The following is a 15,252-nucleotide window of genomic DNA, read 5'->3' as shown; positions in this document are numbered from 1 at the left end:
CAAGTTTATCTTCAAATTGGAGACATTCTCAAAGTGTTGTAACAATGCTTTGAGATTTCTCACTTCCCACCTATCACCCCCTTCACAAAAAATTATGATATCACTGGCAAACTGCAGGTGGGTTACCCGGACATTGTTCCTTCCAATCCTCCAGCCTCTAACTTCCTCTTCCCTATCTGCTTTAGAGATTAATCTACTGAAGACATCTGCAACTAGGGTTAAAAGAAAAGGGGAGAGAGGGTCACCTTGTCTAAGGCCTCTACAAGCTGGGAAAAAGTCTTTCACCACCCCATTAATCAAAACGGAGTAATGGCAGGAACTAATACAGCCTTTACCCAATTGCACCATCTAGCTCCAAACCCACAACACCCTAGGACCTCTAGTAAAAAACTCCAATCCACAAGATCATAAACCTTCTCCAAATCTAGTTTACAAACGAAACCTTGGGTTCCTGACTTTCTCATGTCCTCCACGCACTCATTTGCTATTGGGATCTGATCCATTATTTGCCTTCCCTGCACGAAAGCACCTTGTTCTTGACTGATGATGGAGGGTAGTACTACTCGGATTCTCAATGACAACACTTTAGCGAGGATTTTATAGATGCTTGTCACTAGACTGATTGGCCTGTAGTCCTTAGGGTTCTTTGCATCTACCTTCTTTGGGATTAGGGCAAGGAAAGTAGCATTGACTCCAGGGCTCACCGTTTTTTTATCTGCAAATTCCCGAAACACCCCAACAAGGTCTTCTTTGACCACATCCCAACAATCCTGATAGAAAGCCATTGTAAAGCCATCTGGACCAGGTGCTTTGGATCTATCCATTGAAAACACCGCCTATCTGATCTCTTCTTCACTAAAATCCCTTTCTAACCAGTTTGCTTGTTCTTCAGACAATCTAGTCCACTCCAAGTCTTCCAAGGTTGGCCTATTATTCAACAGTTTCCCTTAGATTGATTTGAAATGATCCACAAAACATCTGGTTATCTCATCTTGATTTGTGAGTTCCTCCCCATTCACCTCTAACTTAGCCACAAAATTTTTTCTTCTCCTCCCATTAGCCAATGCATGGAAAAATTTAGTATTTCCATCGCCTTCCTTAATCCATTTATGTCGCGACTTTTGCCTCCACGAGATTTCCTTTCTCAAAAGGACCTCTTCCAAGTCCTTCTTTAGATTTCCTCTCAAAACCCGTTCTTGCTCACTCATCATCCTTTGAGCTTCCTTGGAATCAAGTTCCTCAATCTTGTACATCAAGTCAATTTTTTGCTCCTCTATCCTTCCAAAGTGTTCCCTATTCCACTCCTTAATTTTGGATCTCAACCTTTTTAATTTTTTGTGGAATCTTACTCCCTTCCAATTCACTCCTCTTAATTCTTCTCTCCACCATTCCCTAATCAAGTGCACAAAATACGGATGAGTTAACCACATATTCTCAAATCTAAAAGGCCGAGGACCAGAAGTTAAGGTTTCAGGACTTAGCTACATAAGGCAATGATCAGAGGTGACTCTGGGTAAGGCTCTAGCCATCAAGTTTGTCCAATGGTTCTCCCACTCTTCAGTAAAGAGGAATCTATCTAATTTCGAGCAAAGGGGGTTTTCTTGGAAATTTGACCATGTAAAATTGGCTTGTAAGAGGGGTAACTCCTTTAGACCACAGTTATTAATGAAATCATTGAACTTCCTCATGCTGGTTGTAATTGTCCTTTGGGGGTTATTAGATTCGGTACAAAACCTAATTACATTAAAGTCCCCTCCAAGACACCAAGGACCCTCCCACAGACCTCGTATGGCATACAACTCTTCCCACATCTCATTCCTCTCTCTATACGAGTTTGGCCCATAGACATTGGTTATGACCCAGGTGAAGCCATCCCCCACATTCCTAACCTTTAAGGACACAGAAAATCTTCCTATTAGCTCCTCCACTGATTCTACAGCATCCTCCCTCCATAAGGTTACTAGACCTCCAAAGGCTCCATAGGACGGCACCAAAGTCCAACAAATTCCTCTTGATCTCCATACACTTCTGATCCATCTTCTATCCAATTCTGCCAGCTTGATTTCCTGCATCAAGACTATGTCCGGTTTCTCTCTCCTTAACAAATCTTTAATTGCCCTTCTCTTTCTTTCACTTCCCAAGCCTCTCACATTCCAGCTAATGATCTTCATCAAGCACTTTTTCAAAAAAAACCCTTCTCAAAGACTCCACCTTACAGCAAAGTTTTTCTTCTTTCCCCTCTCCCACTAAATTCAATATCACCCTCAATATCTGAAATCAATCTCTCCACTTCAGATCTCTTTTTCTTTGTTCTCCTATTGTTACCCTTAGTCTTCCTCATTAAGGCACTAGCTTCATTTATCCCCCCCCCACCAGATTAGAGCTCCTGTAATAGTCCTTTTCTTGAAAAGTTGTTACTCTCTCCCTTTGATCTAATTTCTCCTCCCTCTCTTTATACTCCAACAACGCGCAGATTCTCTCCCAAATTCTCTCTAGTTCCTCCTTCTGTCCCTCTTCCACTGCCATCTCACCTTCTCTCAGTTTGCACTCAGCTGCCAGTCTCTCTTCTCATCCCCCCCACTGGAACTTCCGCTCGGGATGCTGGTGTATCTGTTTCAAGCACAGAAGGCACATTAGTAACCAAAACCGAATGGACAACAGTACCTGTAATGTTTGGGACTGAGGGGACGACTTCCAAGGGAGAGGGATTCTCGTAAGGAGATGGGCCTAAAGCTGTTCCCTATGACTGAGCTTGCGTGAGAGAGTTTACACTGTGAATCAAAACCCTGTCTGCTTTAATAGGTGAAAGACTTCCATTTCTGTCCTTCTAGTGTTACGTTGCAGGTTGGAGCGTGAGAAGAGTTTCCTACCAACATCATATCCTACTCTTCCTGCACTAATGGATTGACTTCCTTTGCAGGTACAAGCGGCACCTGAACCGTAGCCTTAGGCAACTGATCTTTAACCTTCACGACGTCTTCCTCGAACTTTGGTGCCTCGTCTTCTTCCTTGTTCTCTTGAAAAAGTACCTCTGTTCCCAGACTATCTTCATCAAACACATTTCTTGAGCTGCTTAGGTCGATACTCCCTAAACTTAGTGCGTCGTCTGAATCAATGGCACTGAAATCTTCCTCCTCAGAATGAGAAAACAACTCCAGCCTCTCTAAATCCCTTTGTCTGATACACCTAGGGTTTCTTTTTTCCGGCGACACCGTGTTCGTCTTCTCCGGCGCGACCCATCGTAGTGAGTTCCCAGGTACAGGGAGATTCAAAAACTGCTGGTTTCGGCCTGTGGAGCTCAACGAAGATGATGATAGATGGTTCGTCTTCTCCAGCGCGACATACTTGTGAAGCACGTCTCCGATTTTCCTTCTTCAGCAAAGCTTTTGAATTTCCAAAAGCTTGCTCTCCCTTTTTTGTGTAAGTGTCTAACCCTTGCAGATCTACCAATCCCCTTCTGCCACGTAATGCTTCTTCCTCAACCTCCCCATCTTCCTCCCTTCGAGCTTCCCTCCACATTCCACCTTCAATGGAGGAAGCCAACCAGACCTCCATGAAGGCTCCTTCCACTCTCAAGTTTACCTTCCTGGGAATTTCCTCCGGCTTTACTCCATTTAATAATATAGCTGCAGACCTGAGGTCTCCCCAAAAGGCACCGGCCAGTCTTGCTCCGCACAGTACTGCAATGGCTTCTGCAACTTCAACCTTCCAAAGATGGAAAGGTAGCCCAACCACACGCACTGTTACTCCATCCATTATCATGGATTCCTTCAAGTTTGACAAGGGAGACCATCTGAATATATTCACAGATCCCAGTTTATCTTGCAGACATACAGCCTCAAGATTTGGCTTGTTATCCAAAGGATCAAGTACCGCTTTGTGCTCATTAAACGGGGTTAATACATATGTAGTCTTCATCTTCAGCTGTTTTGTCACCAAATCAGCAATCTCCTCCCAGCTTCTCCCTGGTCTGTCAACTTCAACAATCAGTTTGTTCGCCCAATCTCCTTTTTCCTCCGATACCAGTATGGCCACTCTATTTCCATCCTGCACCAAGGTAGGAACCATTCGGTTAGGGGGTTCAGGATTCACTACTGTTTTCGAGTGAACCTTTTTTTCCACCTGATCCAAACCTTTCTCCTTTTCCATTTTCGTTCTTGATAGAAACTCTCTCAAGACTTTGACGATTTCAGTCCACCCTTGGCTCTTTCTTCCTTCTGGTACACAGACCATTTGCTTCCTATTGTTACCAAAATGCTCTGTAAGTGCTATGAAACAACCCTTATGATTTTTCCTGCATTCCACCTCATACCTCCATCCCATCTCTGTTATGAATTCTTTCCAACATCTCTCATTTCCCTTTGCAGTTGCTGCATCTACAAAGTTTAAGAACCATTCTACCATGTTTAGTCCTACCAACAACACCGTAGCCAGCTTAGCTTCCCTGATTTTCAAGCTAGTCTGCCCGCTAATTTGTAGTTCCTCCAGTAGAAAGTTCATTGCCTCCACCTTGAGATACTTCCTCCACCGGTTGGCTTCCACAAACTTCTTCTCCTCCATCGGTTCTCCCCCACTTGTCTCACAGATGCATTACTTAGCTAGCTTGCCATTGTTTGTTACCAGTAGCCATAGTGGTAATGTTGGCAGATCCCTTTGATCATTTTTTGATGACAATGAAAACAGTGAGGAGCACAGTTTACAACTAAGATGCTCTAAAAGAACATGAGAGGATTTATTATCAGCATGGCATATGAAGAAAAAAGAAATTAAGATAATGCCATTATAGAAGGGAACTGTAAAATAACAAGCATAGCTATCTACCGCGGCCAATATGGTTGGAATAAAAAATAAAAAGCACATAATAAATCCACATAAAAGGCAACAAAGGATATGGTAAAGGAAAACTAACCTTCAACTTCCATATCTACTACACCTCCAAAAAGCAATGCTCGCTTTTTATGTACACACATTGAAAATCCAGCACGAGGTCCAGGTGGCATCCCACCTTTCTTTACCTATAGTGGGTTCATAATATAAGAAATCTCCTGAAACTAAGTGTTGTATCTAGAGTTCACAACAGGAAATTTGTGGAAAAATACAACATTTCAAAATTGTCTTTTAGAAATCATTAATTTAAGCTTGTGGAAGATTAGGTAAAACTATGAATATGATACAAGTTTGCACTATGCAAATTGTGGCGATGCATGGTTTTATTAAAAAGATAGGATTAAGCTTGAACTGACTTAACTTGTGTACTGCTATGTAGATAATGCATTATAACTTGCATAAAGATAAGATCCAGTTTCTTTAAAATGTTTACATTTAACATATATTGATAATTTACCTGTATCAGAAAAGGAAAAACAGAAAATTTGCAATATAATTATTTCCATATTTCATTGTAAGTTATCTTTGCCAAAGTCAAATTTTACATAGAAACAAGTTTTTGATTCATACAGGAAAATTATCATATAAAAACTTGTGCATGTGCATTCATGTTTCAGTGTGAATGTATGTTGTGTAAGAGAGAGAAAGAGAAAGAGAGAGAGAGAGAGAATAGCGCAATAACACAGAACATTTAACATTCAAAAACCTTTATACTCAAGGCAAATTAAACATACAGGAGCAAGTATTAAAACAGAAAGGATGCTCGTTTGCCTTTTTTAGTACATGGGCCATTGTGTAATGGGATGAGATGGAAAAAAGAGAAAGTAAAAGAAAGGGGAAAAAAGATAAGAACCTTGTTCCACTCCCATGTCCTTGGATCAAGGGACCACATATCTGAATGAACATTTCCTTTCTCAGAGCTGCTCTTATCAGATGCACTTTCTTTGGAATAGCCACCATATAGAAATATCTGCAACACCAGAAAACATCCTGTAAAGATGTATCATGTATGACTATATTGAGTTTGTGCGAGGAGAAACAGCAAGTCAGCAACTACTAATACATACAAGGGAAACACAGCAATATATGATGGGGAGAGAGAGAGAGAGAGAGAATGCTAGCAATTCCCAACCATATTGAGATAAAACACCATCAGCTCTCCAACTGATCAGATTAGACAGTTGAAGCTAGCAATTCCAAACCAAACAGTTTCAGATTTTTTGCTGGCCCCACTAGAAATAGCGTCAATGGCACGGATAGATGTACAAAATGTGGCAATCCAAAATTATTGGACACTTCAGTGGTGCATTGCAGGTGGTCATCTCCTCTTGAAGAATGACCAGTACTCAGTTTTAAAGGGCCAAAGATATTGATATTATTGGTGGCATGGAGATTAATAAGAGAACAGAGGGCAAGATATTTCACTAGACGGTAGTTGAGTTGGAAGGCTTCTTGTGACCTACTTTTCCTTATAGATTACAATATGTGAATTTTATTAATATGGTTAAAAGAATGGTTTATGTACAAAAATGTCAAAGCATCCCCTTGATAGTCTGGTATCGACTATCTCCTAGGGTTGGTAGTTTTTGTTGGGAAGCCTATCTGGAAAGAATCAACACCAGTGATCTACTCCAAAAGAAGAGACCCAATACTTGTTTGTCACCTCAGTGGTGTGTTCTTTGTAAAGCGGATGGGGAGACTGGTTTTCACCTACTGGTGTCTTTGGAATCCCCCATCAGACTTGCAGGGCCTTTTTTCCCCCTTCTTTTTTCAGGTGGCAGATAAAAAGGGGAAGGACAATGTGGAGAGGACTAAGGGCTGCAGTATGTTGGACACTTTGGGAAGAAAGAACTCTAGGATATTCTCAGAAGCTCAGAGAGGAGCAGTAGATTTGAGGGCTATCATACATATTAGGGCGGTACAGTGGCTGAAATCTTTGGAGTTTTTCACAGATTACACTGTGGATGACATGTTGAGGAAGTGGGGTGAAATTGCAATTTGCACACAGACCAAGTCAGTAATGAGTGTGGCTTGGACCCCTCCACCTGGTGGATTCGTGAAACTAAACTTTGATGGGTGTAGTAGGGGAAATCCGGGACAATCGGGGATTTGGGGTGTTTTTAAGGATGAAAATGGGGTCATTTCTGCCATGTTCTCTGGCCCAATTGGAGTGGGTGACTCCCTTAGAGCTGAGATAATTGCAGTTATGGAAGGAGTCCAGGAAGCTAAGGAGTTGAACATCAGGAAACTCATAATTGAAGGGGATTCAGAGGTGGTAATAGGGTGGTTGATTAAATATCACAATGGCTTATGGAAGTACAATAATGAGAGGAGGAAATTCAAGTGGCTGGTGCGGGTGATGGAAGTTAAGACACGTTGGGTTAAAAGATCGGCTAATTCCCTAGTTGACGGTTTAGCTAAACAAGGGGCAGAAAGGGATTCACTGTTTTGGGCTAAGCTGTAACTATAGTGTTTTTTCTTTCTTTTTTTCCTTTTCTTGAGGTTCTTTGCTGCTCTTGGAAGATAAGTGTGTTTGTCTTCCTCTTGTAAATCTTCTATTGATGATTTAATAAAAGTGTTATTGATCAAAAAAAAAGATAGTCTGGTATCGACCACCAAGCCCACTCTCTAGAAATTACAATTATGCCCCAACAGTCCCCATAATAGCTTATCCCTATTAACCCTTCTTTTAATAGTGCATCTGCCAAGGTGTTTATTGATCTATATACCTATGAGAAGTTGATTCCAATTTCTCTCCCCAAAGATGTATCCCCATCATGTTCCTAAATTGTAAAAAGGGCAGCCCAGTGCACAAGGCTCCCACCAATGCAGAGTATGGGGAGGGACAGATGTACGCAACCTTACCCCTACACATACAGAGAGGCTCTTTCCAAGATTCTAAAATGTGACAGCCCACTACAACTCTAGAATCTCCTTCAACAATCAAAAAATTAATCTGTAGAGATTTTACCAGTCTCAGTCCTTGCTCCACTGCAAACAATTCAGCCCTTGTGTTATTTCAATATCTTATAAGCCATGTAGCCATAATAGATCTATGGAAATTTCTAAAGACCCCTCCAGTACCTAAAGCACCTGGAACCGCAAGGAGATTGTGGAGTTGTTTATTGACTGTATTAATAGTAAGGAGGAAACCTTGTTAGACATGGCAGGCACTTTATTACAAATGCTAAAGCTTTCCCATCCAGAGTGAAGATCTCATACACATGGATCAGAAGACTGGCAAATGAATTTGCTAAGAGTTTAGCCAGGACTGCAGATGAGAGGAGAAATCTGTATTTATGGAGCATCTATTCCTTAGAAAATGAGTATGGATCTGCTATATGTATAATATCTGATTTGTCAGGATAGTCTTAACTTAGACTGGGTTTTGAACCTCATGTTTTTGTACTTGTTTATATACCATCATTCTCTTTCCTTGTGAATAATGAAGAATTTAGTTGTTGATCAGGAAAAAAATTGGAAGACCAAAATCACCCAATAATAGAAATCCTCTCCGCCTTGCTTTCCAATTCCCCACAAAAAAGTGTGGAACAATGACAAATAAGGCAGCAAATTTTAGGTAATAAAAATAAGCACAATGCCATTTGACTAGCTTAAAATAAAAATATCCCAAGCTTATTATAACATGTTGCAATGCAAACTTCATAATCCAAGTATTGCTACTATGATAAAGTTAGGGTTTGTTCGTTTGCTCTAAAGTCTGACATCTGAAAGTGCAATAATTATATTAAGAGGTATATCGGTATTGGTGAACTTTTCTTTCCTCTGTACTCTAAATGCAGAGAATGTTGTTTTGAACTCTGAATTCTGAAAATTATCAAATATCCATTTTGATCCATATATGAGAGTTTTTGTCTGTCTTTTTGGAGGTATCATTGGAAAACAAAAAGTTGTATGGTTACACTTTAAGAGATAAGAGGAAACGAACAACCATTTTTCTCTTAAAGTTAAAAGATTCCTCTTAGAGACAAGAGTTAAGAGGAAACGAACAAGCCCTTAGTGCCCCCAGTGCTAATACCAAGATCTTGTAAAGTGATCAAGACCAAAGTCAATATTGTTACTATAATAGCCATAATAAATTACTTTAAGATTAACTTACCTCATCTTGGAAAACAAAAAACTGGAAACCACTCCTAGTACTTGGCCACATGCATCCTGGCCGGGGTTTTATTTCTTGCCACTGGAATGTACACCATTGATTAGTGTTAGTAATAACACCAAAAGCTAGACTTGATCAGGGAAGCAAATGATGTAACCTACATCCATGATAACCAAGGGTATTCACCTTGAACTGATCCAAATCAAATACATGCAAATCATTAAAATATCTGCATAAATAGAGGAATAGAGCTTCATTAATTTTTAAATGAAAAGGAGAAACCCATAATTCAAATTTTTTTATTGAATGAATAATAAAACTGTGAAAAAGAAATGAAATTGAGCTTATTTAGCATACACTTATAAAATGACTGCTTCAGCAATCAATTTTAGCTGTCTGAAGACAGTAACATAAAACAAAAATTGTATAAATTAGATCTTTATTGAACTTGATGTTTGAAAAGAACCAAATAACAACCTCACTTCTCTAAGTGTGTCATAGAAGCCCCCAAAAATAACAATTTTATGCTTGTATAATACCTGTAACATGTAAAAAATAAAATAAAACATAAGAACAGTCAACTAGGAGACATTATTGCTAACAAGAATGTGGCAAACATCTTAAACTTAAACTATTGCAATAGTCAAAAACAAATTGAAAGATAGATGTGATAGAAAAAATCAATCTCCAATACCAATGATTTTATGATTCAAAGTAGCTAAGAACTAGAACCTTGAGGTCACAATCAAATATTTATAACCAAAACTCAAGAAAGGTCAGAAAGATTAATAATAAAATCAAAAAAATCAAGTGACAGCAAAACATCTAGATGGATTTTAACCAGGTATATGAAACCAATGCACCAATGCTACTTTTGTTGCACTAATTCAGAAGATGAAGGAGGCCAAGGAAGTTAGAGACTCCTAAATTTATCAGTTAAGGAGCCTATACAAGATCATTAAAAAGATATCGGCTCTAAGGCTAAACAAAGTTATGAAAGGTCATGTACTCCTTACAAGAGGCCTTTATAAAAAGGTGTCAAATCCTGGACAGTCTTCTGGTGGCTAGAGAATACATTAACTCTAGTAGGAGATCAAAGCATCCTGGACAGTCTGCCAGTGCGAGCTTGTCTTACACTGACAGTCCCAAGCCCAGAGAAGGAGAGTTTTGTCAGGTTGGCAGCAAGCATTAAAACTTTTGCCAGACTTTTATGGTTATGGATCCCCTACCTAGGTAACACCCAAATTTAATGGTTGCAACTGGGGTGTGAGAATCTAACCATAGCCCAACCAACACCAACCCGCCCTTTCTTCTTTCTATATATATATCAAACCAAATCTATTCTGCTCCACTGTAAATTGCAGAGCCAAGTACTCTCTCTTCATTTTTTAAGCATCACTTCTTCCTATTGAGAAACATGATTTGGCATTCTAAAGAACCAGTCAAAATAGATACCTAAAACAAATATGAAGCATGAGAACTGTTAAAAGCTGTTAATTCTCTAAGTATAGTACCGTAGGGGTACTATTGTAAATTTCTTCTTTTATTTTTATATCCTGTCGCCCTAGTATATATACAAAAAGCTGGCGCCACCAGCAGAACTTTTGGCTCTCAGATCTCTCTTCTCTCTTCTTCTCTCTCTCTCTTCTCACTTCCTCTCTTCTTCTCTCCTGCATAACATGATATCAGAGCGGGACTATCAAATCTGAAAGGAGAGATCGAGTGAACAGTTTCCTTCGCACCAGATTTCCAGATCTTCCACCCTCATCTACTGTTCGGCTGATTGAAGATCAAGGTTTTCTCATGCACTGAAGTAACCTCTCTCCTTCTCTTTTTTTTTCTGGTCGTGTGCCAGGGCAGAACCTGTACTAGGTCTGCTGGTTGGATGTGAAGTGATCAGCACCTCTTTCCTTCCCTTTTTGTGGGGTCGACTGACCCCTGTATAAACTGTAGGTCGTAAAGACCTTTTGTGTGCTGCGATAGCAGCTTTTATGGTGCACTGAAGGTCAAAGAGTGACCTGTACTTGCTATAACAGCATTTCTGTTGATGCATAGGTCAAGAGATGACCTGTATGCACTGTGACAGCACCTGTGTTTGATTCTGTAGGTCAAGGGATGACCTGTTAGTGCTGTAACAGCACCTATGTTTTACAGAAATGGGTTGTGTTTCCGAAGAAAAAAGGGGGTTCCTTTCTCCCTTGGTGCTAGACCTTTTTCTTTAAGGTTTTGTGCCCACTTTAAGAGTTTCTTGAATCTGTAATCATGAGCGGTGAAGATTCTGCTACATCCAGTGTTTCCTCAATGCAGAATGGAATGAGTGGGGGTGTGGACCTATCCTTTCCCATGGCTATTATTCCTCTCGATGGCTTAAATTATTTAGAGTGGTCAAGAGGGATCAAGTTGTACATCACTGTAAGGGGAAAGATAGGTTATATAAATGGGAGAATCAAAGAACCCAATTCTGTGAGTGCTGAATATGACAGATGGAACCAGGAAAACAGCATGGTCATGTCCCGGCTTTTAGTGTCTATGCAACCTCAAATAAGAAAGAATTTTATGTGGGCTGAAATGGCAAATGAGATTTGGGAACAAGCAAAATCAACCTATTCTGAACTGTGTCACTATGAAAAAATTTACCAGTTACAGGCAGAATCGTCCACTTGTAAACCGGGGGAGAGGTGTCTGTCTGTGTACTATTCAGACTTGACCTCTGTCTGGAAGGAGTTAAATCATTATCAAAGTGTGGACTAGAAGTGTGATGAAGATGCAAAATTGTACAAAAAACTTGTTTCCCAGAAAAGAGTGTTTGCTCTAGTACATGGCTTGAATCCTGCATATGAATCTATCAGAGTCCAGATCCTAGGTAGCAAGAATCTTCCATCCGTCCAGGAAGTTTATGCTCTAGTACAATCAGAAGAAAGTAGAAGAAATTTGATGAACAATTTTGGAGGGGATGTAGTCGTGTTGGTAGCAAAAGGGAGTGTTACTACAAGTGGGGGAAATACCTTTAAGAAGGGGGATTTTCAAAAAAATGTGGATGACAAAGACAAACTGTGGTGTACTCAATGCCAGAAACCCTGACACGCCCAAAATACATATTGGGATCTTCATGGGAAGCCGAAATGGGCTCAAGATTTGAGTAAGAAGCAAGGTTCAGATCTAAATAAAAAGTTAGGACAGCAAGGTACAAGAAAGCGCACTATGGCAAATATGGCTACTCAGGAGAATCAGCCCCCCATTACTACTGTGACTCAGACGCACGCCTCTGGATCTGACCCAAGGGAGGATATTATTAATTCCTTCCGTGACCATTTAGAGCTCTATGGTAGATCAATTCGTCAGATGGATGCTCCTCCCTCAACTTCATTTGTGTCTACATCAGGTAACTCTACCACAGCTTTCTATGTAGCATCTCATACCCCTGACACTCGTTGGATCATTGATTCTGGAGCGTCTAAACACATGACTGGTAAGTCTTTTTACTTTCAAACCTATCACCTCCTTTCTGGAAGAGACAAGGTGAGACTAGCTGATGTATCATACTCTACCATAGCTGGTCAAGTAACCATTTCTCTCCCCTTTGGCCTTACCCTGTCTAATGTTTTACATGTCCCGAAATTTTCCATTAATTTGTTCTCTGTTAGTAGTATTACTAATTCCTTAAACTGCTCAGTGACATTTTTCCCTTCTTGCTGTGTGATCCAGGATCTTGCCTCGAGGAAGACGATTGGTAGAGGATGTATGGTGGATGGGCTTTACATGCTGGAGAATAAAACTGGTCTTCAAGTCACAAAGTCTAAGAATCAGTCTTGTAAGAGTCAAGTCTATTTATGGCATAGTCGTCATGGTCATTTATTTTTCAGTCTTTAAAAATTGTGTTTCTAGAGTTGTTTAAGTCAATATCAATGTCAGAATTTACTTGTCAAACATGTCAATTGAGTAAGCAGTGTAAAACTCATTTCTTTTCAAAGAATAATAAATCTGAATTTCCTTTCCACATTGTTCATTCTGATGTTTGGGGCCCTGTTACTTTATCATCTGAGAGTGGCTACAAGTATTTTATTATCATTATCGATGATTACTCCAGATATACATGGGTATATCCCATCCGAGCCAGGGATGAAGTACCAAAAATTATCCAAGATTTTCAGCGGATGATCTTCACCCAATTTCAAACTAAAATCCAAATTTTTCAATCGGATCATGCCAAAGAATATTTTCATAGTGATCTTACGGAGTTTTTTGCTTCACGTGGTTCACTTCACCGTAACTCTTGTGCCCGAACACCACAACAAATGGTGTTGCTGAAAAAAAGAACCGACACCTTCTTGAAGTGGCCCAAGGGTTACTAATTCATATGAATGTCCCGAAACATTTTTGGCTTGAGGTTGTCCTTTGTGCTACCTATCTCATCAACCATATGCCCTCTCGTTGGTTAGAGTGCAAAGCCCCACATCAGCTTCTTTTTCCTAAGGCTCCCCTTCTTTCTATTCCTCCTCGTGTGTTTGGTTGTCGTTGTTTTGTTCAAAATATGTCACCCACTCGTGGAAAATTAGATCCTCGTGTTATTCCTTGCATCTTCTTAAGGTACTCTTTCACTCAGAAAGGATCCCGGTGCTTTGATCATGTTTCTCGGAAATCTTATGTTTCTATGGATGTCTCCTTCTTTGAGAGTGAGCCTTTCTTCCCTGTTTCTCCTCAGGGGAGTGTAAGAATGAGAAGAAACTGGTTCAGCTCCCCCCTCTTCCTAATCCTCCTCCCTTTTATGTCTTCTTTCGTCGTCACAAAGGCCAACCATGTTCAAGAGTTGTGGGGCACCTAGAAGCTATACCACCAATGCCATCAGACTCTCTGAGGTCGGATCATACCCATTCAGGTACCTTGGTTCCTGTTAATGTTCCTGACCCTATTGCTATTGATACTTCTATTGCTAATGACCTTAACCTTCCTATCGCTCACCAGAAAGGTGTTAGATCTTGCACCACTAAACACCCCATTTCCGACTTTGTTTCCTATGAAAACATTTCACCCTCCTTTCAGGCCTTTTTCTCTTCAATTGACAGTGTTCATATCCCTAAGAATGTGGCAGAAGCTCTTTCTGTACCTGAATGGACAAATGCTATGAAGGAAGAAATTAATGCGTTACATAAAAATGGCACATGGGAACTAGTAGATCTTCCTAAGGGGAATGATCCAATTGGATGTAAATGGGTTTTCATAGTTAAACACAGGGTTGATGGCGATATGGAGCGATATAAAGCTCGTTTAATGGCAAAGGGGTTTACACAAGTGTATGGAGTAGATTATGCAAAAACTTTTGCACCTATTGCTAAGATGAACTCCATTAGAGTCCTTTTCTCCCTAGCTATTAATCTTGACTGGGATCTTCATTAGCTTGACATCAAGAATGCCTTTTCTGAATGGTGACCTTGAAGAGGAAGTATACATGGTACAACCCCCTGGTTTTCAGGCTCAAGGTAATGAACAGAAAGTGTGCAGGTTAAAGAAATCATTATATGGGCTAAAGCAATCACCAAGAGCCTAGTTCAGCAAGTTCCATGTAACAGTACATCAAGGAGGATACAAGCAGTTTCAATCTGATCACACATTGTTTGTGAAAAGTGGGGAAGGGAAAATTGTAACACTGATAGTATATGTTGATGGCATAGTTATCAGAGGTGATTGGAAGGATGAAATTCAAAAGTTGAAGAATTTTCTTACTACCCAATTTGAAGTGAATGATCTAGGTCCTCTAAGGTACTTCATTGGGATTGAAGTGGCCCACTCACAAAAAGGCATCTTCATTTCCCAAAGAAAGTATGTCCTAGATCTACTCTAGGATATAGGAAAATTGGGAGTGAAGCCAGTTGATTCCCCTATTGATCCTAACCACAAACTAGGTGACTGTCAAGGTGAACCCATCAAGGATGTGAAACAGTTTCAAAGACTTGTAGGAAGATTGTTACATTTTTCTATGACTCGACCAAACATAGCTTATGCAGTGGGTGTTCTTGGCCAGTTCATGCATGCCCCTAAGACTACCCATCTTGAAGCAGTAGAAAGAGTTCTCAGATATATTAAGAAGTTTCCAAGTGCAGGCTTGTTTCAAAAGCATGGACATTTGAAAGTTGAAGTGTATACTAATGCAGATTGGGCAGGACCCCTAAATGACAGAAAGTCAACTAGTGGCTATCGTACCTTTATAGAAGGTAATCTAGTTAACTGGAGAAGCAAAAAGCAAAATG

At 40.1% G+C, this 15,252-nt stretch overlaps 1 protein-coding gene across 1 annotated transcript in view; it reads right to left on the bottom strand.

Annotated features, from left to right (window-relative positions):
* Positions 1-15,252, bottom strand: part of LOC104591606 (Galactose oxidase/kelch repeat superfamily protein) — a 34,121-nt gene that overhangs the window by 16,675 nt on the left and 2,194 nt on the right. The window contains exons 7-11 of the mRNA XM_010250513.3: positions 9,485-9,546; positions 9,194-9,236; positions 9,008-9,088; positions 5,741-5,857; positions 4,910-5,015 (exon numbers count right to left, since the gene is read on the bottom strand). Of these exons, the coding sequence (XP_010248815.1) occupies positions 4,910-5,015; positions 5,741-5,857; positions 9,008-9,088; positions 9,194-9,236; positions 9,485-9,546 (409 nt within the window). The remainder of the gene's footprint in view (positions 1-4,909; positions 5,016-5,740; positions 5,858-9,007; positions 9,089-9,193; positions 9,237-9,484; positions 9,547-15,252) is intronic.

This window comes from Nelumbo nucifera, chromosome 4, assembly GCF_055504915.1.
Source record: "Nelumbo nucifera cultivar China Antique chromosome 4, China Antique-T2T, whole genome shotgun sequence".
NCBI classification, from domain to species: Eukaryota; Viridiplantae; Streptophyta; class Magnoliopsida; order Proteales; family Nelumbonaceae; genus Nelumbo; species Nelumbo nucifera.
The sequence above is the reverse complement of the archived record's forward strand: the minus strand, read 5'-3'. Positions and strand labels throughout refer to the sequence as shown.